This window comes from Stegostoma tigrinum, chromosome 6 (genome assembly GCF_030684315.1).
Source record: "Stegostoma tigrinum isolate sSteTig4 chromosome 6, sSteTig4.hap1, whole genome shotgun sequence".
NCBI lineage: Eukaryota > Metazoa > Chordata > Chondrichthyes > Orectolobiformes > Stegostomatidae > Stegostoma > Stegostoma tigrinum.
The window spans coordinates 72,432,697-72,458,543 of record NC_081359.1 but is presented as its reverse complement, the minus strand read 5'-3'; the positions used below and the strand labels follow the sequence as shown (position 1 = coordinate 72,458,543).

At 38.9% G+C, this 25,847-nt stretch overlaps 1 protein-coding gene across 3 annotated transcripts in view; it reads left to right on the top strand.

The window, feature by feature from the left end:
• pspc1 (paraspeckle component 1) overlaps positions 1-25,847 on the top strand; it is a 107,567-nt gene that overhangs the window by 15,944 nt on the left and 65,776 nt on the right. For 2 of the 3 annotated variants that reach the window (XR_007247813.1, XM_048533530.2), the window contains exons 3-7: positions 822-851; positions 1,390-1,485; positions 3,431-3,627; positions 6,969-7,053; positions 15,311-15,416. Coding sequence is in view for 2 of the 3 variants with exons in the window: in XM_048533530.2 (XP_048389487.2) it covers positions 822-851; positions 1,390-1,485; positions 3,431-3,627; positions 6,969-7,053; positions 15,311-15,416 (514 nt within the window). In the remaining variant the exon portion in view is untranslated. The remainder of the gene's footprint in view (positions 1-821; positions 852-1,389; positions 1,486-3,430; positions 3,628-6,968; positions 7,054-15,310; positions 15,417-25,847) is intronic. The other variant, XM_048533532.2, reaches the window with a different exon arrangement.

Genomic DNA, 25,847 nt, shown 5'->3' with positions numbered 1-25,847 from the left:
AATGAAAAAGCTTATTATCTAAACATCAATGAAATGTGGACAGATCTGAATGTCCTCGTGCATTAATCCCATATGGTTAGAATGCAGGTACAATAACTAATTAGGAAAGCTAACAGCATGATTGTCTATTGGGTAGGGAGTTAAATACTAAAGTAGGGATGTTATCCTTCAATTATAAAGGGAACTGGTGAGTCCACACTTGGAATATTGTGTATACGATTTGTCTACTTATTGAAGGATAGATGGTGAAGTGTGTTTTGAGGCATTTCAGAGAAGATTTGCCAGATTAGTGTCTAGAATGGGCAGGTTGTGAGGCAAGGTCAGACTGGGATTTGTATCTGGAGTATAGAGCAGGTAAGTGGTACTTGAATTAACATGGGTAATGATGGGTTGGATGCTTGTTCTCATGGCAGAATGTAGAACTGGGAGCCCATCTATTTGAGACAAAGTGAAATTTCTTCCTCCAAGTTGAGTCACTCTTCCCCTGAAATGATGGAGGGAAGGATGATAGATTCTTAACCTTTCAATGTCTTGCTTATTATCGTGGATAGAAGGGAATGTGAATGAGATTAAAATCCAATTAGCCGGGCTTTTACTGAGGAGTGGAGCAGGCTGAATGGCCTACTCCTAATTTGTATGTTTGAATGGAAGGATGCATTAACATGGGGAGATAAGGTAAAGAGGCTGGTTTAGAGCATAAACGCTGATTTTAGACCTGTTTGGTCTGTTTCTGTATAGTAAAATACTATGAAGTTAACCACAATCACATTCAGAGTATATATGATTATTACCTGACAGCAAACCAATATTGTTTCCCATAGGACTTCCAATATGATGAACCAGGCGATAAAGTAAGAGAATTTCATGGTTTTTAAAGAAATATGACTTCTATAGATAACTGTTTACTATGAATTTCCTGGTTTCCTGAGAAATGAATAGATACCGCTGAATTAGCATTCAAGCTAGTGAAAGGATCTTTAGATTGCAGAACCCGCTATAGAAACTTTTTTTAAGAAAAGTAAAGCAATAGATTAGTATAACTTTTAAGTTTGTCTTGCTGTTATCTGTAAATTGTACATTTTTAGGAATTTTGTCTTTTAGTTTTACCGTTTTTCAACACACTTGCTCCCATTTATAAGCACGTTTTGGAAAAGGTTTACACTAGCCTAGAAACAGTGCAAGCGTTTTTGTACATGGTCAACAGTATTAACATAGGCCAGTGTATACAATACTTGCAGTCTGCAACTCTTTGAATGTAGGATTCCTTGTAGTTGGATCCTTCTTTTAAAAAAATGCATTGATTCATGCAAGTTGTTGACGAACATGGTTATTCTATTTAATATAATACATGATGATTAGCCTTTTCAACTATAACACTTATCTTTCCAGCTCTCCTCGTCCTGTTATTGTGGAGCCCATGGAACAGTTTGATGATGAAGATGGGCTTCCTGAAAAACTACTACAAAAGAACACCCAATACCACAAGTAAATGTTTCAGGTCTTGGTTTATTTGCTGGGTGCAAAAAAAATCATACCTACGTATCATCATTGGGATTTGCATTCATTTGAGTGGTATATTTCTGTTCAAAAAAGGTGAACTTGCATAACTTTCCATGTTTCCAGATCATATGAGAAGCGATTATTTTTGTCCTTTTGTTGAAGGAAAACATTAATGTTTCATGGAGCTTGGCATTTTCTGTCTCGGGCTGAGAATGAAAAAGTGCTAATGTGATGGTAGGAATGCGTTCCAAGACTAATATTTGAAATTTGATGCTGGAAGCTGCTGTATAATTTTGAGCAGCAAACATTTTCATTTTTGGTATTTGACTTGAAAGTCAACCGCTCCGATCAAAGATATTTTGGTCACATTCTCTGAGGACAGTCCAGAACACGCTAATAGACTACTGTCACCACAATCTAGAATAGTCTTGTTAGTGCAACTCGATGCATCAAAGAGTCTCTTCTAGTACTGTATGATTCTATAATACTGTTCAAAGGTGATTACCTTGACGTTTTATGATTAAGTTGTCTTGTTACTCCTTATAGACGGTTTAGTCCATCTAGGGAGGTGTTGCTGAAGTCTGACAGCTCAGAATTAAATAAATCCGAAAATAAGGAGTTTAATCTGCGTAGTCATTTAGCCATTATTTACTACTTAGAGCTATTGGAGTATGCATTTGCTGGAATATATAGAAATGTGGAAGACTGTCCACACAAACATAAGAATTTTGGAATCCCATTTGGCCTATCAATGGGCACATTGCCCCTCTGAAGAGCATCCTGTCCAGACGACCACCGTCACTTTTCCCCGATTACTTTATAACTGTAACCCTGAATGTCGTGTGGCAAATCCACCTGACCTACACGTCCCTGGGCAGTTTAGCAGGGCCGATCCATCTGACCAGCACGTCTTTGGACTGAGAGGAAATTGGAACACCCAGAGAAAACACATGCAAATACTGGGAGAATGTGCAAACTCCACACAGTCGCCCAAGGCTGGAATTGAGGCAGCAGTGCTGACCACTGAGTCACTGTGCCATTTAACACTGTTTGCACAGAGAAAAATAAAAGCTCTTGTGCTCTGAAGTGACAATCTAGATTGCAGGATTGATGTTAAAAGCTTCTCTGTCTCCATCTTGTGCATTGATGGCAGTTTTTTTTTTGTTTTGAAGGGCTTGATGAAGATACTGGAGCTTTTGAGATGATCATAAGACAGTTTGGCTCAGTGGTTAGCACTGCTGCTTGACAGCACCAAGGACCCAGGTTCAGTTCCACCTGCAGACGAGACTGTGTGGAGTTTACATGTTCTCCCCATGTCTGCATGGGTTTCCTCCGGGTGCTCCAGTCTCCTCCCACAGTTCAAAGATGTGCAGGTTAGGTTGATTGGCCATGCTAAATTGCCTGTAGCGTTCAAAGATGTGAAGATTAGATGGGGAAATGTAGGCATGGGGACTGGATCTGAGGGGGATGCTCTTTGGAGAGGTGCTGTGAACCTGTTTGGCGAACAGCCTGTTTCCACATTGTGGGGATTCTGTGATTTCAAATAAAATTCAAGTACAGGAGCAGAAGTAGGCCATTCAGCTCATCGAATGTGTTCTATATCAAGATTCTTTCAATATGCCATTCAGATTTGAAATAATGCACAGGTAGTCTGTGATGATCCACATCTTGGTTAAAACTGCGTGTACTTTTTGAAATGCAGGTATAGGTATTCACTTAAGCTAATGATGTTATGGGTATTTACAGCAATTTAACAATGGTTACATGATTGCCATTGGACCAACTTTTTTTTTAATTCAAATTTCATTGTCTGCATGTAAGGAATTCAAACCCAGAACATTAGCCTGGGCTCTGAATTACAAATTCAGCACCATTATTCCTATATCACTGTCTCCATATTTATCCTTATTGGATGTTCTTATTGAATTAGGGAAAGAGAGCAGCCGCCACGTTTTGCTCAGCCTGGAACATTTGAGTTTGAATATGCATCTCGGTGGAAGGCCCTTGATGAAATGGAAAAGCAACAACGTGAGCAAGTTGACAGGAATATCCGGGAAGCAAAGCAGAAACTTGAAGCAGAAATGGAAGCTGCTCGCCATGAGCATCAGCTTATGCTCATGAGACAAGGTAGGTTGCTGAACTTTCAACCATAATCAGCTTTATACATTATTTGTAATTGCAGTGTGTCATACATAATAAAAATAGGGGAAATAGCCCAAAAGACTAGTTGAACCTGCTCCACCTTTCATTTCAATCCTATCTAATGTTATGACCCTAAATGATTTATGACTGGAAATATCAGATCTCCGACAAGAAATATGGCTTGATTGATTATGTTTTTGTTTCGACGGGGTGGTTACACTGAAACTCATGAGCATGCAATATAGCAAACTTTTAACAATGAACAGAAGGTCTTTGGGCCATTGCATTGAAAATAAAATGCGTTGTTATATACAAATAGGTTAGTTTAGAATTTGAAACACATAGTGAAATATTAATCACCCAAAACAAAACTATTGCAGATCCCAGAGACACCTGTTTGTATAGTACTTAAACCAAAGGGTAAGTCTGTTTCTTTAATACTCAATAGGAATCTCAATCCTAAAAGAAAAGTCCGTGTCCAAAGAACGTGACCATGTTTGAGATTTCACAGCCAAAGAAAAGAACGTCTGTCAACCGTGTCAAGGCTTTTTCAAGTTTTAATGTTTCAGTGAAGTCAACTTTTTTTTGCTTTTGTGATCTAAACTCAAACTGCTATCTCCCTAACATTTTTTTAAATTAGTAACTCCATCCATCTGGACTATATTAGGAATAGAATCCCTGAAATGTGGAAGCAGGCTATCTGCCCCATTAAGTCCACACCAACCCTCTGAAGAGCATCCCCCCCAGACCCAACCTCTACCCTGTTCCTTTTAACTCTGAATTCCCCACGAATGATCTACCTAACTTACACATCTTGGGACACTATATGGGCAATTTAGCATGGCCAGTCCACCTAGCTTGCAAATCTTTGGACTGTGGGAGGAAACCCATCCAGGCGTATGGAGAATACATAAACTCCACACAGTTTTAAGTCCGAAGCGCAGCGATAGCATATGTCTGTGTCAACCCTTTTTATCGTGCAAGAGTTTCGATTGGGCAGTTGGGTGTCATCAAAGTAGAGTTGGCAAAATTGGCAGATACTTCTTAGTCACTCCACTACAAAGGTCAAAGGTGTCTCAGTGACACAGGACATTCTGGACGGGAAGCGTGAACGGCCAATGGTTGTAGTACACGTTAGTGCGAATTACACCAGTTAAATAAGGTTTGAGGTCCCAGAAGCAGAATGTAGAGAGTTGAGAAGCACGCTGACAGAACTTTGAAGATGGTGCTTTCTGCAATACTACTGTTGCCCAGTACTAGTCAGGGTAGAAATAGCAGGATGATCAGCTGAATGCATGACTGAAGAGATGATGTGAGGGGAAGAGTTTCAGATTCCAGGGGCATTGAGGATCAGTTCAAGAGGAGGTGAGACAAGTACATTGGGCAGTACCAGGACTAATGTCCCAGCGGGTCTACTTGCTAAGGTAGTAGCGGGTGTGGGGTTTTAACCTCCTGGGTTGGGGGGAGGTGCTGAGAACCTATGCAAGGAGTCTGAAGACGGGGAATCAAGGACAAGAAGAATGGCACAAAGGGAATGAAAAAAGCAGGCATAGAAATTACAGGCCTGGATCAAGCAGGGCCAGTGTGATAAGTAATGAGAACAGGACAAGTAATATTAAAAAGACAAACCTTATGGCTTAGATAACGCAATGTGGAGCTGGAGGAACACAGCAGGCCAGGCAGTATCAGAGGTGATTGAAAGCTGACATTATGGGTTGGAACCCTCCTTCTGAAAGCCTTAAGGCTTTGTGGCTTAGTGTGGAACATTTGCAATAAAGTGAATGAATTAATTGCGCAAATAATGAAAGCTGTAATGATATGGTCAGGATTATGGGGACGTGACTGCAGGATGATCAAGGACGGGAACTGAACATCCAAGAACTATTCAGGAATATTTAGAAAGGACACATGAACAAGTGAAAACATGGAGTTACGTTGCTGTGAAAGAGAAAATTAGTACAATAGTGAGGAAGAATATTAGGTACAAGGATGTGGAAATAGTATGGGTAGAGTTTAAAAGCACCAGGGGGGTGAAAAAATTAGCTCAGGTTGTATCTAGAGACCTGATCTTTAGGAGTCATGTTGAGAATTGCATTAGACAGGACATTATAGGCTAGAGCAATAAAGTAACATCTGTATTTGTGGGTCACTTTTATCTTCATATAGATTGGACAAATCAAATTAGTAACAATACCCAAGAAGAATTCCTGGACAATATGCAGTTTTTTTTACTTTTTGACCAACACAGTGAGTGACCAACACTGAGCAACCAACCAGAGGGTAAGCCATCCTGGCCTGAGTGTTGTATCATACAAAAGGAATAATCAGCAATCTAGATTTGTAAGACCCCTTGAGGATGATTGACCATAATATGATACAATTCTTTAAGTTAGAGAATGATGTAGTTGATTTTGAGATTAGGGTCCTGGATCCAAATAAAGGAAATTTTGATGGAATGAGGCATGGGTTGACTATTATAAATTGGGTCATGTTACTTAAAGGGATGATGGTGGAAAGACAATAGCTAATATTCAGAGTGCATGGGTGAAATGCAACAATTGCTCATTCATGTCTGGCACAGAAGTAAAACCGGAATAGGGGCCAAACCACATCTTACCATCTCTAATTACCCTTGTATTAGACCCAAGGAAGTGGAATGCAAATTGGCCAGAGAAGAACAACAGACTTGAGGAGTGGAAGCAGTTTAGAACTCACCAAGGGAAAAACAGATTGATTTTTAAGAAAGGGAAAAGAGTACAAGAGTAAGCTTGCAGGGAACGTTAGAAACTTTTACAGCCAGGTTTCTCAGGTATGTGAAGAGAAAAATGGTTTGGTGAAGACAAATGTAGGCCCCTTACGACCAGAAACAGGGAATTTATGATGGGGAGCAGAGGTGCCACTTATCAATTAATAGTGCATTTGGTTCTGTGCTCACAAAGGAGGACATAAATAACATGCCAGAAATGTTGAGGGGCACAGGGTTGAGTGAGAGGAAGGAACTGAAGGCAATCAGTATTATTCAGGAAGCGGACTTGGAGAAATTTGGATTGAAGGCCAATTCTCATGACCTGATCATCTATCTCGGTTTCGCAGGGGAATTTCCACAGGGTTGTGTGGGCTACTTCATTACCTGCTTCTATGTTAGTAACTGTGTACCCACCTTGGAAGTACACATTTCTGTGTGTATGAAATTATATTTGTGCTGCATGAAGTGAAATTGGACTGGAAACTTAATGAATATATTCAGCTTCTTAAAAGAAGTATCTATGAAAATCATTGTTGCAGAACATAATTTAGATCTGTGTTTAATTTTAATCGTTTTGTAGATTTGATGAGGCGCCAAGAGGAGTTGAGACGCTTGGAAGAAATGAGGAATCAAGAACTACAAAAACGGAAACAGATAGAAATGAGGTACGTGCAAGTCAGATCAAAATATTGAGAACGTTGGGCGGCTTGCTCATCTGAAATGTTAAACTAAAAATGTGGTTTGGTTTTTTGTTCCCTCCACAATCTCTCTATTAAAATAGAATTAGCTGTCAGATGTAATTAGTAACTTTTTAGTCCTTGTTGTTATTATATAATTGTTTAATCCCAACAGAATTTTTGGCCAATTCTCTTTAATATTAGTGCAAAAGTCTCCACTTATGCATTTTACTGTGGCTTTTTTTTGTACAGCAAGTGATTTTAAATCAAAACTTCTGATGTTACGGTTGCATGATAGTTTTGTACATTCATTGCATTGTGCATAATTGGTTGTGACAGTCTCACAATGTTATGAGATTTGTTGTTTGTTGAGAGAAATTGTTTTGTATGTTGGTGGTGTCACCACAAATGGGTATATATTCCATTTCAGTTGAGAGGAGAAATTGGGTGTTGCTCATGTGCAGGAAAAAAGTTGCGTTCTGTAGCCAGAGTTTATAGCAGAGTTGATAGCATGAAGCTCCTTCCATTTGCTGACATTTGAAACGGACTGAGGTAATTGTTTTTAATGTTAGCAGACATTCACTTCTGACAAACTCTAGCAAGCCTAGTCAAAAGCAACGTACTGCTCCATGTTGGCAAACTATAGTGTGATTTAAAGTGGTTCTTGAAAATGACCCTTGTAAAGATAGATTTTAAAAATAAGTTATCACATTTGATAGATTGTGTGGAAGATTTTCCTAAATTCTTTGAAGCATTGAGAGACACAGAATCAGAATTTTTAAGGTGCAGAAGAAAGCTATTTGGTCCGTCATGCCCATACTAGTGCCAATCTCCTGCCATTTCCATGCCAGCTTTTGCATGGTTTCTGTTTAAACTACTGTCTAGTACCATGTTAAAAGCCTCAATTAAACTTGCCACCGACACGCTTCCGGGCAATGTGTTCCATATCCTAAGTACTTGCTGTGTGAAACTCTCATCTCATTTGGTTTCACAAAATTCTCTACTCTAAAATTGCGCACTTGTCCTCGTGAAGTAAACTTTTTTTCATAAGAGATAGTAGGAACTGCTGATGCTGGAGAATTTGAGATTCATAATTTTGTTTTAAACTAGTAGGTTATATATTGAATTCATAGAATCCTTACAGTGTGGAAACGGGCCCAACAAGTCCACACTGAACCTCAGAGCGTCCCACCCAGACCCATCTCCCTGTAACCCACCTAATCTTCACATCCCTGAACACTACGGGCATTTTAGCATAGCCAGTCCACCTAGCCTGCACATCTTTGGCCTGTGGTAGGAGCCGGAGTACCTGAAGGAAACCCACATAGACACTGGGAGAATGTGCAAACTCCACACGGACAGTCGCCCAAGGCTGGAATCGAACCAGGGTCCCTGGCACTGTGAGGCAGCAGTGCTAACCACTGTGCCACTGAATTAAGTGTGAGCTAGTGAAAAGCAACAAAGTGTCAGCTTTCCTGCTTGTTTATCCAGCTCTGTACACCTTGCTATCTCAGATTCTCCAGCATTGGCAGTTCCTACAATCTCTCTCACCCTAAGCCACAAGTAGATACTGATTGCAACTTCCACAAAACCTCCGTGTTCCAGATCAAGTGTCTCTTGAGCCTGTTAATTGCTTAAGTATTTTGATGCAACTTAGATGTTTAGACGCATTGCCTTTTTGTATTTTTATTCTTCCTAATGCCAAAGACAAGAACATGTTCAGGTCTGGTGTAAAAGCAAAATATTGCAGGTGTTAGAAATTGAAATAGAAAATGCTGAAGTTACACTTTTTAGAACTAGATTCTTTCATTAGAAATTTAGTTTTTCTGTTCTGAGTTGAGTGATTTTAGAGGACCAATATATATTTTCTTGGGCTCGGTACCTAAATTTCACCAATACACCGCAGTCAGATTTTGACCTAGAATTCAGTGTGACTGAAGCATGATTTCTTCACTTATACCTTTTGGATTAGAGTTGGTGTTACTGGCAGTTGCCAGTGGACTGCAAATGTTTAAAAATTAGAAGCCATTATCTTTTCAGTACTGGAAAAGTAACATGTTCCCTCGTATGATAAACAAAGGCTGCAGATGCTGGAAATCTGAAACAAAAATAAACTGGAGAAACTCAGCAGTTCTGTCAGTAACTGGAGAGAGAAAACCAGAGATTTGGTGTTAACTCTTGTTTTTCTCTGTAGAAACAAGCTTATTTTGCTCAAGTGGACTTCAAATTTGCATAATTTCTAAGACAGTCATCTATGGCACCCATTCTTAGCTGAAGATGGAAGGTTAGCTGTGTTCACCTGACAAATGGCAAGTATAAACATGCGTTGAATCAGAAAAGAATGAACTTCATGAGAAAAGAAACAAGAGAAAGTTGTAACGGAGGCACAAGTTCTGATCCAAGATTGTTCAAATCAACGTTGAGTCTTAGTCCACTGGTTATCTGCAGCACTACTACAGTGAACAAAAGAAACAGGAGCAGAAGTAGACCATTAAGTCTCTTGTATTTGCACCGCCATTAAAGAACATCATGGTTGATCTACGTATGTTCAAATTCTGCATTTCCATCTCCCTTGGTAATCCTGGTCTGTTTTACCTAAAAATAATCTATCTGCATTTTTCTTAAAAAATATTCGGTAACTGCCGTCATCGCCTTTTTTGAGGCGAAGTATTCTATAGCCACAAACCCTCTGAGTGAAAAAGAATTCTCTTCATCTCTGTCTGAATGGCTGACCCCTAATTTTAAAAACAGCTTCCTAGTTCTGGACTCACTCATGAGGAAGCATCATTTCATCAAATTGTCCCTCACCTGTGAAAATCTAGCAGTAAGAAGGGCAGCCTGTTCAACATGCTCATGATCAGTTACATCATTACATTTTGACTTTGACTGGTTGCTTCTGCCTGCCCCCGGCTTTCCCCGGATTCTCGTTGGACGTTGTCACTTATACGTGGGTTCAACCTGTTTACTAAGTTTTTTTTATTTGTCATTTTGAATTTTTAGATAAGATAAAGGATAGCTTGAAATTTTATTTTTATTACAGGGTCAATGATTGATATTCTTGTGCTGATGTCTTGGTGTTCATTTAATTGGGACCTTGTTAAATCTGACACTTAGCAGTTGAGCATTAACTTTTCCTTACAGTTATCTGTTAGCTGATGTTTGAATGCTTGGACAGCGTTTTTGTTATTCACATTCAACATTTAATGCAAAGGACAGGATGTCAAATTAGTGAAGTATTCTTCACTACATTGTCTCCCGTTTTTAGTTATCCATCACTCAAGGATAGTATAATTGCAGACTTAAAGACATTGTATTTGAGTTTACTTTGTAACAGAAGATTAGGTATAAGTCATCTAATTGACTCATTGCTAAGCAACTTACTAGTATAGTAATAGAGCTGTGACTACGATTTTCTTTGAGGCTAATGAGCCTGGATACTATTGCCCCTGTCTTGTAATCTTCAAGGTTAAACATATTCTCACATTCGTGAAATGGAAGTGATCTGATCGGGGTTGCCTTGCTGTGTACACTACTGTTTCAGAGTTATTGACTTCACTGTGTTCACAATCCTATAGTACCATTTCTTTTGTCAAGTGAAGCAAAAAAGATGCATGTTAGTACAGTACAAAGATGTGCGTTGGCTAATAGAGTCGCACCCATAGAGCATGGAAACAGACTTGTCCACGCTGAACATAATCCTAAACTAAACTAATTCCCTCCGGGCTTGCTCCTGGCCTATATTCTTCCAAACCTTTCCTATTCGTGTACTTATCCAAATAAGCTTTTACATATAGTAATTGTACCCACATCCACCACTTCATCAGGAAGTTCATTCGGCATGCGAACCACCCTCTGTTTATTAAAAAAAAATTGCTCCTCGTGTCTTATTTAAATCTTTCTCCTCTCACCTTAAATAAAATAATTGATCCATGAGTACATTTTTTGTTTTATGATTATAACAAGTAAGTCAAGCATGAAATGTTAATTTCCCTGCTAATCTTACACGTTCTTTCGAGGTAACAACCTAGTGAATCTTATCTGAATTGTTTCTAATGCATTTTTGCCTATCCTTAATTAAGACGACCAAAACTGTATTCAGCACTTCAGATGTGGCCTTGCTTGAAAGCAAGCTGTATAAATGAAGCACCACTTCCTTTCTTTCATTTTCAATTAACCTTCTTGATTAAGTGCGTGGGGAAACAATTGACTATCCACCAGAACTCCCAAATCCCGCTGTATTTTGGACTTCAGCAATTGTGCTCAGTTTATGTAATATTCTGCGTCTTTTTAAAAAAAAATTTCCTCGCAATGTGAGCAACTTTGTCGTTTTGCGACATTATACTCCCATCTCCCAGATTTTTGTCCACTGAACGTATCTATAAGCATCTGGAACTTGTGTCTCCACAACATACTTTGCTCCCTATCTTGGTGTCGTCTATGAATTTGGCTGAAATTTCCTTTGCTTCTCTCATCCAACCTCAATGGTCATCTCTTTGAAGATTTAGGATGAAGTCTGTTTGGACCAGGGGCTAAGCAGTTAGCAACTACTTCAGTTTTTCATGCACTACTTTCCTCATGATTGTAATTTCACTAGCTTGTTCTCTTTGTTACACCTTTCAGTTCACAGCTTTTAGTAGAATGTTCTTTGTATCCTCAATAGTAAAAACAAAAGCAAAATATTTGTTCATTTCATCCATCAATTCCTCCTTGTCTACTGTTAACTTCGCATCCTCATTCTCTTCCTGTTTAAATGCTTGTAGAAACTAATGCTGTCTACTTTTGCATGGCTAACGAGCTTGCTCTAATTCTTTCATCCTGATTAACCTTTTTAGTTGTTCTTTGCCATTCTGTATATCCTGAGCAATCATCTGATCTGCTCATCTTTGCATTTACATGCTTTTTTCTGACTTGTGATTTCTCTAATTACTAGTTAGAGTGAACTCTAACTAGTGGATGGTAGATATTCCTGATTTCAAATTTTCGTTTACAACAGAAAAAGATTTTTTTTCCTGAAGTATTGCCTTAAATATCTGCTGCAGTTTCTATATCCCCTGGTATGCCAGTTCATTTTGCTCAACTTTAATGTTCAAATGGTTTGTCTTTTGATTTTAAAATACTGATCGAGACCGAATCTTTTGTCCCATACTTCATTTGAACCATGCTGGGTGTAGTGGCCTGGTAAATTCTATAACTTGGGTTGTGGATGGGTCTTTAAACCAATTAGTTGCTGGCAGCGGGATTGGAGAGAAGTTCAATTGAAGAGAAGTTTGAAAAAAAACAAAGGAGAGGGAGATAGGAGAGATGTGTGATAATCAGTTGGCTAGAAAATACATGCAGAAGACTGCAGTAGATATTAGAAACAAAGAATACAGAAACTCTAAGCTTAAGTGTCTTTATCCATTTGAATATGGCATTTGAAACCTGATGAGTTGCCGGCATTTAAAAAAAAAATGAATTGATAACTGTTTTAGAGATGTATTTGCATAATGATCAAGACTGGGAACTTTTTATTCAAGGTTGGTTTCTTTTCCAAACATCAGGTTTGAAATCTTTTATTGGCTATGATCATCAGTCTTTGCTATTCCTACTTCCATTGTGGTCACTGCTACTTTTTAAAGAGTGTCTTAGATTTAACAAAGAAAATTTCAACACAGGAACTGGCCCTTCGGCCATCCAAGCCTGTGCCGATCCAGATCCTCTATCTAAATCTGTCGGCAATTTTCCAAGGATCTGTATCCTTCTGCTCCCTGCCTGTTCATGTTTCTGTCCAGATACATCTCAAATGATGCTATTGGGCCCGCCTCTACCTCCTCCACTGGCAACGTGTTCCGAGTGCCCACCACCCTCTGCATAAAGAACTTTCCACGCATATCTCCCTTAAACTGTTACCCTCTCACCTTGAAATTGTGACCTCTAGTAATTGAGTCCCACTCGGGGGGGGGGGGGGGGGCGGGGTGGTGGTGGGAGGGGAGAGAGAGAGAAAGCTTCTTGCTGTCCACCCTGTCTATACCTCTCATGATTTTGTAGACCTCAATCAGGTCCCCCTCAACCTCCGTCTTTCTAATGTAAATAATCCTAATCTCCTCAACCTCTCTTCATATCTAGCGCCCTCCATACCAGGCAACATCCTGGTGAACCTCGTCTGCACCCTCTCCAAAACATCCACATCCTTTTGGTAAATTGGCGACCAGAACTGTGCACAGTATTCAAAATGTGGTCGAAACAAATTGCTATAAAACTGTAAGATGACCTGCCAACTCTTGTACTCAATACCCCATCTGATGAATGAAAACATGCCGTATGCTGCCTTGACCACTCTATTGACCTGTGTTGCCACCTTCAGGGTACAGTGGACCTGAACACCCAAGATCTCACTGTATGCCAGTTCACTGCATTCGTCAAATCTGAAGTCATTAAGCCTTTCCACCAAGTCTAACACTTTGTTCTCTCTGGTTCCAAACATGCTGTTCTTAGAAATTATCTTTTTAATGCTCTTAGCTTCTCATCCAAATTCGTACTGCCAATCTGATTGTTCTTTCCCAGTTTGTATGTATATCTGTGGCCTCCAGCAAGTTGCATGGTGTAACAGTTGATTTTACTGCCCCATCGCTGCATTCCCTTGCTCCTTGTATGTCAGTTGTTGTGCCATTGTATGACTTTGGGAAGCTGTGCTGCTAGAGCACAGTATTTGGTTTTAACAGGCTTTGCCAGCTTGTTACATCATGTTTGCTTGGTTCAAGTGGAATATTGTTGCCCCTAAAAAACATGCATTGTCCTGCAATGCAAATAAATAAGAAATATACAAGGAACAGTATGTGAAGCCAGTATATTACAGCACTGGAAATGTATGCAATTCAGCCCATCATGTCCACACAGAATCTCTAAAAGAGGATCTCAACTTTTCTGCTGTTTTGCTGTTCTCCATATGTTTGCAGACATATATTTATTCAGCTGCTTATCTAATAGGCCTGTGCCCAACAAAGAAAAATAATGGGGATAACTACTGCACCCATGTACAAGATTTGCATAAAGCATGCTGTCTGACATTCCGGAAACACATCACTACCCACAGAACTGACTTCCTGCGCTGATGCAGTTGAAAGCAGCCATCGTCATTCTGGATGTGGCAGAGTCGCAGATCCAAATCGTGACCTGCACTACCTGCAGTGTGACCAGTGGCAGATAGCATAAAGAACTTCAAGGTGAAGCAACAATAATGAGTGAACCTGGACCATCTAAGAAGAAACCAAGAATGTTTGACTTCCATGGAGAACATGAAAGAGTTTCTCTCGACGGCTGTAAAGATAAGAGCATTTGCCTGTGTGCTATCAAAAAGTGTATTGATAAAGGGGAATTTAGAATGTCACCAAAGAAGTAATGCACAGTAAATTGAAGAATAATTTTACCTTGAAACAGCATGCTTCGGATAAAAAGTTGAGGAGCTGAATGCCATTTTGATGGCTCAACAGTCATTTTTTTTTTCAAAAACCACAAGTATCATTTCACATTTGTCTCTTCTGGCTAAACATGAAATTATTTGTGGGTGGCAGACTAATTAATGAAGCAGTGCCTGTGGCTGCTGACTTTTATTCAAAGACTTGATGAAAAATGAAATAATGGCATGCCAGAGCATGTAACTTGGTGCATCCAGAGTAGCAAGGCAACTGGAATCTTTGTGGGCAGACTTCTTTCAACAACTCTAGCGGGATCTGAAGGTCTGTGAATGCTTTGCTAATTTGATGAATAAATTTGTTTCAACATTAAATAGTGGAAACAGCCTTTTTTGTTTACACTTGAATTCTGTGACCTTTTGTAAAGAGTTTGTTTTCCATATCAGCATATTTGTCTTTAGAATGCTGTTACAGTGGCATATATATTGTGGTACTGCTTTCCATTGTGAAAATTTAATGAGTTTCCCTAAATGAAATTTCTTTGAGGGTTACACATTACTTATAAATAGTTGTAATATGCCATTTCAGATACCATAGTAATTCATTCTTGTTCACGTATCACTAATGTGATTTGGCACAAGTAACAAGTAATATTTTGTGATCTGAACAACATGCTTTTCTTAACCACTAGACCATCGCTGGAGTGTGGTGTCTTATTTAACCATAAAGTGTAGAAGTATGTACCCTTTTTTGGTTTTTATTTCATATTTACGGTTTTGACAATTGGATTGTTCAGAATATTTTAATCTATTTTTCTTGCATCATTATTAAATAAAGTTGTTAAATTTTGACAGGCATGAGGAAGAACGTCGTCGACGAGAGGAGGAAATGATGCGACAGAGAGAGCAGGATGAGTTGAGAAGGCAGCAAGAAGGGTATAAGCAAAACTACATAGACAACGTAAGTAAGAAAAACAGAGGCTTGGGTGGGTGGCAGGGACGTGTATATTTTCATTTAAAAGACCGCCTTTTGAGTAAAAGGGACGGAAGCCTGTCCCCTTTTAAAGCTGGCCCCTTCTATTATAAAAACTTAAATTGTTGTTCTGCAGTTTGATAGGGGTTTTTTTGGTGGTCTGTTAAATAAATAACTCTTTTTTAAATGATGGAATCCTAGCTACTTAATTGTGAATGCAGTATATTTACTTGTTAAATACAATTAAATATTAGCATTTTAAAGTTGGTACTTCTTTCAAAACTTATCTACTTATTTAGTTTTAATCCAGCATTTGACAAATTTCCTGAGCAGTTAAACCCTGAAATGATGAATCCTGCAAACCATGATTTTTTTTTGACGGAAAAACATAGTCTGGAGTGCTAGACTGTGTAATATATAGCTCATATGTTTTGCCAGCAAGAGCTTAACATAAAATGTTATGCATTTTTTGAATACAGTGCCTACTTTACTTTTTTATATAGAATTCATGTTTCTATTTTAGCCTTATTTGAATGGCATTAAATTGTCTGTGTTTGGAGACAATATGATTTAAGGAATTATTTTTATATGTGCTCATTACTAGAATGCAGTTGTGCATTGTTATTTTACTTCATATCACAGATTTCACAACAAATAAATTAATCCCATGTTTCCCACTTTTACATTTAAAAATTGACTTTTTGTTACCACAGAAATTTTTCTTCCTGATTTGATCCTCTCATTGTTTATGGACCTTTTTATATTACTCTTGGCAATTTTTTTTGTGATTTTGTATTTGAAATGTTAATTTTAACCTGTAAGAAGATTCCAGATAACTTTGTCCTGGTTATAGAAACCTACCAAATCTTAATGCTAATAGCAGTGTCAGAATACTAGCTAAGGGACCCATGATGATAAAACCTAAAATTGGATTATAAAGTTGATCTTTGATTTTTCCATGAACCTGCAGCATTGCACATAATTGAGTGGTAAATGCTTCTTTTATTTTATATCTCACTACAACAGACAAAGGTGTAAAGATTTCCATTTGCTTCTTTCAACATCCTAGCATACCTTGCAGCTGAACTAGGTGATTACACCTGTTATTCTCAACTTCAGCCTCTTAATTTGGAGTAAGCTTCATGTTATCCACTTCTTCCTCTGAAGATTTGTATGACAACTTTCCTTTCGAAAATTTAACAGGCCTAACATTTTACCGACCAAAATGCTTTTTTCAAATTTACAGCTCGCTGTCTCTCGCGTGCTCTCTTCTTTGTTACCTTTTTACATCTTTTGTGTTTCATAACCTTCAAGATCATTAACTGGATCCTCCTCCTTGATTTTCACAAGTCTGTTGAATTTGGTTGCGCCTGTTGCGCTCTCGTTCTCTTATGCAGTTTCTTCTTTTTCCCCTCTCAGTTCTGTTGTCTGCTATTTTCAGGTTTCATTCCTAACGCTACTAGTTGACCGATCAATGGGAACCTTTTGGCTGTGGCCTTGCTTGTGTCCTCCATCGGTCTTTGTACAGGTGTCTGCTTCTCCAGAGTCTACCCCAATCCCCTAGAAATCTGAAATCATTCATTCTTCTTCACTTTCTCAGCACGTTCACCTGCATCTTTCAGGTGTTGTGTTCACTGGCACGTGGTACTGAAAGTAATCTTCATTATTACCTTTTGAGATTCTTCTTTTCTGTATCTGCCTGAAGAATCTCAAACATTTTTCTTCACAGGTCATTTAGTTCCAATTTGGATCAGTCCCCTAGCAGAAAATCATACACCTGCATATAATGTCCACCTTCTTGACACTGCCATGGCAATGTGTTATTTGAGAATCACTATCGTGTTTGCAGAAGTGCCTATCTATGTCCTTAATTATCAGATCTGCTTTTTATGTCCTGTTAATACAGTGAAATCTTCTATGGGTGACAGGAACTGGATTCCTACCTCCAAGGAGTTGCCTTTTGCAGTATTCCAGATCAAAAATCATTAATGTCCCACTGGCTTGAGACATTTATGCACTATCTGTTCCTTCTATCCTGTGTGATATTCTCATTCCTCTGGCAACTTGTCTTGAAATCCAGTTGTACCTTGGTCAAGCAAATTCTGGCATTCACTGCAAATATTGTTATTAGGATATATGAAGGATACTGGTCTTTTCACAGTTTGGAATGTGCATGGAGTGAGTCCCAGCTTGACTGACTGTCCAGGTACTCAATTCACAGGCCTGTGCATCTGACCCTGACACTAAACATTAAACACAATACATACTTCCAAATTCTAAGAGACTAATATGTAAGACTGTTGGACACTGGGATAAAAATAATTTGAGCTTGAGAGATTTTCTTCATGGCTGCTTTCTGATTTTCAGGACCTGTGGTTTTTTTTCCCAAACACATTAACATGTTTGAGATGGCGCAGCAATAGTTACTAATAGCAGCAGTACTTGCTGTAATTACTGATATATAGGGTACTTGTACAGAAATAAAATTAGAAATTCATCCATCTCCTCAATTATCAATCCATCATCAGACTTATAGTCTCTCTTTCTTTCACCCCATTTGAGGCTACCTCTCCTGGCACCCTCCCTCCTACAACCATTCAGCTTGTAGCCTTGGAGGCTTGATACCTTCCTGGAGTCGTGGCAAAGGCACAGCACCTAGCTGCAGGTTACTCTGCAGTTTCCACAACCAGCACTTACCTTGCCAGCTACTGTCTCTTTCTGTGGGATGTCTCACTGCAGTGTTTGTCGTTGATAGGTTTTCTGCCTATGACGTGGTGCAAACACCTTGCCAAATCTCTCCGTTCCATGATGTGTGCTTTGGAGGCTTTAGGGATAATACTTCACCCACTTCTCGGTCCTTAGGCATTGATCTGAAAGAATGAGCTCCTAAAGGAATTAATGAAGTTGCTTCCTTCAGTTCACTTTGCCTCCCAACCAGTGGTTGAAGTATTGTTTTCTTAGATTAATGTTTCAATAATTTTATTTATAGTATAATTACAAGCTCTGATTCTTGGAACAGTAGCACTTGTTGGCTGATGTACTTAATGTGTTCATTCTTCTGCTGCTCAGTGCTCCAGAGCAGTAGCTAACAACTGTGAATCTGATTTCAGAAAGATTAAAGCAGAAACTGTTTTTAAACTGTCAAGCTTCTCTTGTAAGGTGTGTGTTGAAACTGAGTGGTATTTTTAACTAAGGACTTAATTTGTTGAAAAATGAACTTGCTGAAATTCCTTTTACAGCACTTTCAAATATTGCCAACTCTACCATGTAGACGGATGACCACTGCACACGAATGAGAGCACCCCTCTGTCACTCAGCAGTCTAATTTAGAGTTGCTTCATAATTCCTCACTGGGTGAAAATCCTTGAATTATCTCCCTAACAACAACCAAGTCTATCTGCACCATGTGGGCTATGAGATGTCAAGAAGGCCACTAACCGACGGTATCTTAATTGCCTTGCAACACGAGCAATAAATATTTGCAATGCTAGTGATTCTTATACCCCAAGAGTGAATATATATTTTTTTAAAAATACATAACTGTGCACAACTTCAAAGTACTGAGTTATTTGGTTCTTCTCATACACTAAATTAATGGAATGACAAACTTGACCCAAGTTGAGCTAAAACGTGTAAAGAATTAACAACCAAGTTGATCTGTCAAACAATGGATACAATAAATAAATTTCTTAGCCACATGTTTTGAAAGCAGTAACCGTTGACGTGACACATTGTTTACTAGACAGGGCGGTAAGAATGAATGAATGAATTGTGACTTCAGATAACTCCCTTTGGTTGCCTTGTTTTTGGCTTTTGTTGAGAGCAGCTGCATGATATTTCAGCTGTTGTCTCAAATTGCTGAATTTTAGTTAACCTTTCCCTACCTTAAAGAAGGAATTCTGACTGGTTCACACATTGTGACTAGTATTAAGTACCAATGACTGCTATTCAAACTCTGAATGCAGTGGATTTTTGCAATGTGTATATCTCACTTGATGTCACCTTAACCCTGTTGTAATGACAATGTGGAAAATGATCTTCAGAAGAGTATGAATTTTAAGGCACGCTTGCCTACAAGAATTTCAGCTGCATAAAGCATCAGAAAGGCAAACTATTTCTTTACCGATCCCATGGATAAACCTTTAATATTGAACTGGGAGTGAATTGCTTATCATTTTTACAGTTGTTTGTGTAATTGGACAGCTAAATCACTTTGTTTGTTTATAAATTGTAAATGCCCAGAATAGAACTGATAATTCAACGAAACAGTTGATGAATTTTAAAGTAAGAGGTCAGTTGCAAAAGTAAATACTTGTTCATCTGTTTTTAGTCCCTATAATAAGAATTAAACTAACGAGTTTTGAGAAGATTTGTAGCTCAGGTTGAGGTTCTGGATATGAGTTTGCTCGCTGAGCTGGAAGGTTAGTTGTCAGACGTTTCGTCACCATTCTAGGTAACATCATCAGTGAGCCTCTGGTGAAGCGCTGGTGTTTATGTCCTGCTTTCTATTTAACTGTTTGGGTTTCCTTGGGTTGGTGATGTCATTTCCTGTTCTTTTTCTCAGAGGATGGTAGATTGATTTGGAGTCTGTGTGTTTGTTGATGGAGTTCCGGTTGGAATGCCATACTTCTAGGAATTCTCTCGCGTGTCTGTTTGGCTTGTCCTAGGATGGATGTGTTGTCACTATCAAAGTGGTGTCCTTCCAAGGTATTTTGTAAATGACGAATGAACTTAAAAGACCCTATACAGACAACAAGCAAAACAAACGTCATTTACAAAATAACTTGCAAGAACTGTGACAAACACTACATTGGACAAATGGGCAGAAAGCTAGCCACCAGGATACACTAACATCAACTAGCCACAAAAAGACATGATCCACTATCACTGGTATCCTTACATACAGATGAGGATGGACACCACTTTGATTGGGACAACACATCCATCTTAGGACAAGCCAAACACAGACAGGCAAGAGAATTCCTAGAAGCATGGTATTCCAACCGAACTCCATCAACAAACACGTTGATTTGGAGCCTATCTACCATCCTCTGAGAAAAAGAACAGGAAATGACATCACCAACCCAAGGAAACCCAAACAGATAAATAGAAAGCGGGACATAACACCAGCGCTTCACCGGAGGCTCACTGATGATGTTACCTAGAACGGTGATGAAACGTCTGAAAACTAACCTTCTAGGTCAGTGAGCAAACTCACATCCAGAATTAAACTAAGCTCAGAATTTTTCCAGTTGATTCTTTTCTTTTGTTTTTGTTGTATTCTGCCACAATTTTCTTATTCTTTTGGACATTGGCTAATTGTGTGATCAAAAAGGTACTTTTGTGCTGTGTGTCACTGAAGGATGTTGTCAACCACATAAATGTGTTTGAGCGCCAGTTTCTTTAATCCAGTTAAAGAATTATATTCCTAATCTTAGGTTGGTAAAGAAGTGTTGAATTCTTGAGGTTACTTTTATGCATAGTACATTTTTAGAAGAAATATTAATTCCTTAAAGTCTGTTTCCCCATCTCGCCACTCTTTTGTTGCATTATTAATTAATGTTTGTTTAAGACTGACCTTGATAGTCTCCCTTCAATGTTTATTTCAGGTATTTGCAAAATGCATCGGGTCTTATTACATTGATACACCCACCTGCAATTTTTTTATTGTTTGTAATGCAAGTCCAGTGATATTCTGCATTGTGGGTGGGGTCGTATGTTTCAAAAAGATATGCGAGGTAAGTTTTTGACACAAAGGGTGGTTAGTGCCTGGAACGTGCTGCCAGAGGAGGTGATGGAAGCAGACATCGTAGCAACGTTCAGGGAGCACCCGGACAATACCCGAATAGGAAGGGAATAGAGATATCCGGATCTTGCAAGTGAAGACCATTTTAATATGGAAGGACAAAATGTGTTGGCGCAAGCTTGGACACTGAAGAGCCTTTTTCTTGTGCTGTGCTGTTCTTTGTTCCTATTCTGGAGGGCACTGTTCCGTTGTGAAGACAGATTGAGTTCTAATGTTGTTTCATTTTTTAAAACATACTTTTGCACAAAAAAGGCAGCATTCAGTTTGGAGACTTATAACTTCTTTAGTCATCCCCATTGCCTAAATTTGAATCAACTTTCTACCTCCTTTACGTTCTCTCTATATGATAGACTTAAATCAGCTGATCAGCCATGATGCTGTTCCAGGTCAAAAATTTGTGTTTAATGCTTGGATGATTCCCATTTTAAGCACAGTTTTGAAATTTGAGGGATCTGCCATGCTTATCTCTCTCAGGAAATGTCAAATATGTCAGGCATGTGTGAAGCTCAGCCAAGATGTGCAGTAGCTTATGTTGGTTTTTGTGGGGTTCGCATGCCAGTTCAGTTGATGCTGTGTTGAACAGATTTGGGAATGTTACTGACTTGGATGCCAATGACAAGCTATTCAACTGTCGGCCAAAGACACCAGACAAAGATTTGAGAATCTTCTAGGAAGGTTTTGACTCATTGGCCTCGTACGTTGAAAACGGTTTCACGTTTCCACTTTGTGACTTACACTTGCGTTCACTCTGCAAAGGATTAGAACAAAGGTTCATCATAGCACGTTGCACTGGACCTGGGACACCTTTTTTAGAAGAAACTTTACTCTTGGTTGAAACTTTCTCCCTTTGTTGCACTACCTGCAGTCTTAGATCCCAATTTTAGGAGATGTTCACACATTAGAACCAAAGCTATTGGATTCCTTAAGACTAAAAGTAAGAACTCTCATTGTCAAGTCATAATTCATGACATACATCTTGCAGTTCTGTTGAATGTTGGCTGACTTTGATCAAGCACGGGTTTGCTGACTATTTAGGCAGCTGTGTGTAGCCTTCTAAGAATTTTAGATGAGATGCTTGTTCCATTTTGCTGGCAATTTAAAAATGATTCCATCGCACAGCATTCTTTGGGAAATTCTCATTTTAACATGACCAATTGTGCTGTCATGGTATAATCTCTGAACTGAGAGATTGAATGAATGCACTGATGCTTGAGATCTGTAATATTGTGTCATCTCTGGCAATTGATCATAAGTTGGAGGTAATGAGAGAATGTTAGTGTTCTTAGACTAGTAATCTGGAGGCCAGTGCTAATGTGGTGGGCATGTGGTTTCCAATTCCCATTTAATTGGCTTTACAGAGTTTTATCAACTGAATTTAATGTTAACCTAGATAGTGGCAATAATAGCCAGCAAAAAACATTTTAAATGCCCATCTGGTTCACTAATTCCTTTTAGGGAATGACCACTGCAATCCTCGCCTGGTGCAGTCTTCATGTGACCTCAGACCTACAGCAATAGGATTGTCTCTTCACCCCTCCCTGTTGAGGTTGGACATTGAATTTTTAGTCTTGCCCATGATGCCAACACCCCCCAAGAGCCATGAAGATATACAGCACGGAAACAGACCCTTCAGTCCAACTCATGCATACTGACCAGGTGTCCTAAATAAATCTAGTCCCATTTGGCCCATGTCCTTTCAAACCATTCCTATTTGTATACCTATCCAGGAGACTTTTTAAATGTTGTTGTAATTGTACCAAACTCCACCATTTTATCTGGTAGCTCATTCCACACACGCACCACCCTCTTGGGGCGGGGGGGGGGGGAAAGTTGCCCTTAGGTTCCTTTAAAATCTTTCCCTGTCATCTTAAACTTATGCCCTCTCTAGTTTTGGATTCCCCAGTCCTCAAGGAAGAAAACAAAATTCTGCAGTTTCAAGAAAAGCATGTGCCTTATGATGCTGGTAAAATTGAATAATGTCTCATTTTAACCCACAGCATAATATTTCTGAACATAAGTTTGTAAGGTTCATTTTACAGAGACCCTTACGGACTTGATGCAAGAGCAAGACACTGACCTGGTTACAAAAACACAATCCTTTTTATTATTAAGCAAGTACAAGTTGCGGAGGATCACAGTATGCAACCTGGCACAGAGTACTGAGTATCATGAGCGATTCTCGCCGAGCAGGGGATAGTCCCCACTTTTATATGCTTGGAATTGGCAGATTCATAGAACAGTTACTACATCTGAGAACATGATACAGCTTTGATCATCACAAAGTGTATGATAATAACAGGATGCGATTTTATCTGGTGACAACTGCGTAGCTTGATCAAAGGTCACTGGCCTGGCCATCTCAGCGGAAACAGGGTAGGCAGCAGTGTGGGTAGAGCCATAAAGATTACAGAGCTTAATGCCATTTGTTTTTACAGATGTTTCACACCCCCTACAGATGTTTCATACCCAATCCTATTTGGGCTGGAAGTTGAGACAGTATTCACATTAAAAATTCACAAAAAAGGAGCATAAAAATTCATGGGATGTTAACTCATTAACATCTCTAGTTCAGGATAATGATGTACTGTCTTTCAAGATATATCAGTGGTTTGGGGTCTAAGTGTTTGTTTGACCTCAGATTTAATATTTGGCCTCAAATATTTGTGATTCACTTGTAGGGTCACAATTACAGTATAGCTTGACTGAATATTGATGCATTTATTAAAGCAAGGCCTTCACCGCATAAACATCATATTGGATTTCTGCTGGCTTTGTACTTGCTCGCTGTAACTAGCATTCAGGAATGTGTTACACAGTTTGTAATTGTTATCTGATTTTGGACTTGATACTGACTGTGTGTATTTTCTGGATTTTTCTAAACTAATTTCTTTTGCACTTCTAATATAATTAATTTCAAGTAATTGAATGTTTATTCAAGATAACAAGGTGTAGAGCCGGATGAACACAGCAGGTCAAGCAGCATCTTGGGAACAGGAAAGCTGACGTTTTGGGTTCTGATGAAGGGTCTAGGCCTGAAACGTCAGATTTCCTGCTCCTAAGGTGCTGCTTGGCCTACTGTGTTCATCCAGCTCTACACCTTGTTATCTTGGATTCTCCAGCATCTGCAGTTTCTATTATCTTTTGAATGTTTATTCAGTTGTCATAAAAGACCCTTTCAACTTTGCCATTGTTTCTGGCTGTCCCATAAATGTACTCTCCAGGATTTGAATTGGGGAGTTGTCTTCCCTGCACATTATCTATGATAGAATGTGTATGATAACATCATTTTCAACTCCTGTTTATTAATGATATAATTATATTTGAATCCTTAGGTTTGGTCTTACCCTTTCCACAGTACTGAAAAATCTCTTTTCAAAGTTACAAATGACGTTGTGTAATTGTGACCGCGATGAACTTTTCCTCCCCGTCCTTTTTAACTTGGCTAACAATGCCGTCTGTGCTCACTCCCAGCTAGTTATGCTCACACCTGGTTCCTTTCGTAAGTGCTTAATTGGAACCAGAGAATTGCTTGCTAGACTTTTCTTCCTGTTTCTGCTCTCCATTCTGATGTCCTATAATGCTTTCTTGTTCACTTCATTATACTTCACTGAAGGCACAGCATTAGTTTTGACATGCACTGATACCCAACTATATCTCATCACCTGCGATTAGGGTTAGGATTCGGGTCCCTTGAGTCCCACATTGCTCCTCGTCTATGTCTTAAATGGGCAATTTCTTGCTTCTGAGGTTCTACCTTTTTGAGGTAGTGCAAACTGGTCATTTAATATATTAAAATTTGTGTTAAATATTTTAGGATGCAGGTAGGAAAATAGAGTTGAGGCTATAATCATCAGTCATGTACCTCCATGCCATCTCTTCACTAACACTGGTCATTTCCAGATAAAACCCCTGAATACCTTGCTACCAAAACACCTGTTCACACTTCTTCCTCAAATGCAACTCTAATTTAGTCTAGGCTGGTCTCCTTGCTACCTGCTGCATCTGGACGATGTAAGAATCTCTGTTTATATCTCGGTCTGTAACAAGATTTGGTTCCTTGTGACCTCTGTGCTTGTTGATCTATATTTGGTTCCTGGTCAAGCAATATTTTGTGGAATTCTAGTTCCTGTTTTCTAATTCCCTGCCTATTGGCTAGTTGGGCTACAAGCTGGGTTGATCCAGCTGTAAAGCTTTAGTTCACAATCGTTAGTATGCTCAAATGTTTAGTACTGGATAGAATATCTTTTTGAATTTCCTTGGTCATAATGTAACAAAGCTAGCTCTTGTCAGGAATAGTTTTTAAGATCGAGTGGCGTAATTGAAACTGCTCCAAAGAATTTGTATTGTTCTTTTGCAGTTTACAGATCAGAATTATAGCAACAGTCTTTCTCATAATTAGAACACTGGAGGATTTTGTTAAATAAACGTGCACTACAGTGACTGCGAATCTTCTCTCTCAAGCTGATGATAATGTAGCTTTGGCCAAAAGGAGTGCTGTAGAAGTTATTGTTACTTTTAACATTTTCATGATTTTACAAAATAGCTTTGTGAATATACCATCTGTTTATAATCGTAGCTGGGCATCCATGTCTGTGGTAAGAATACATGACTGC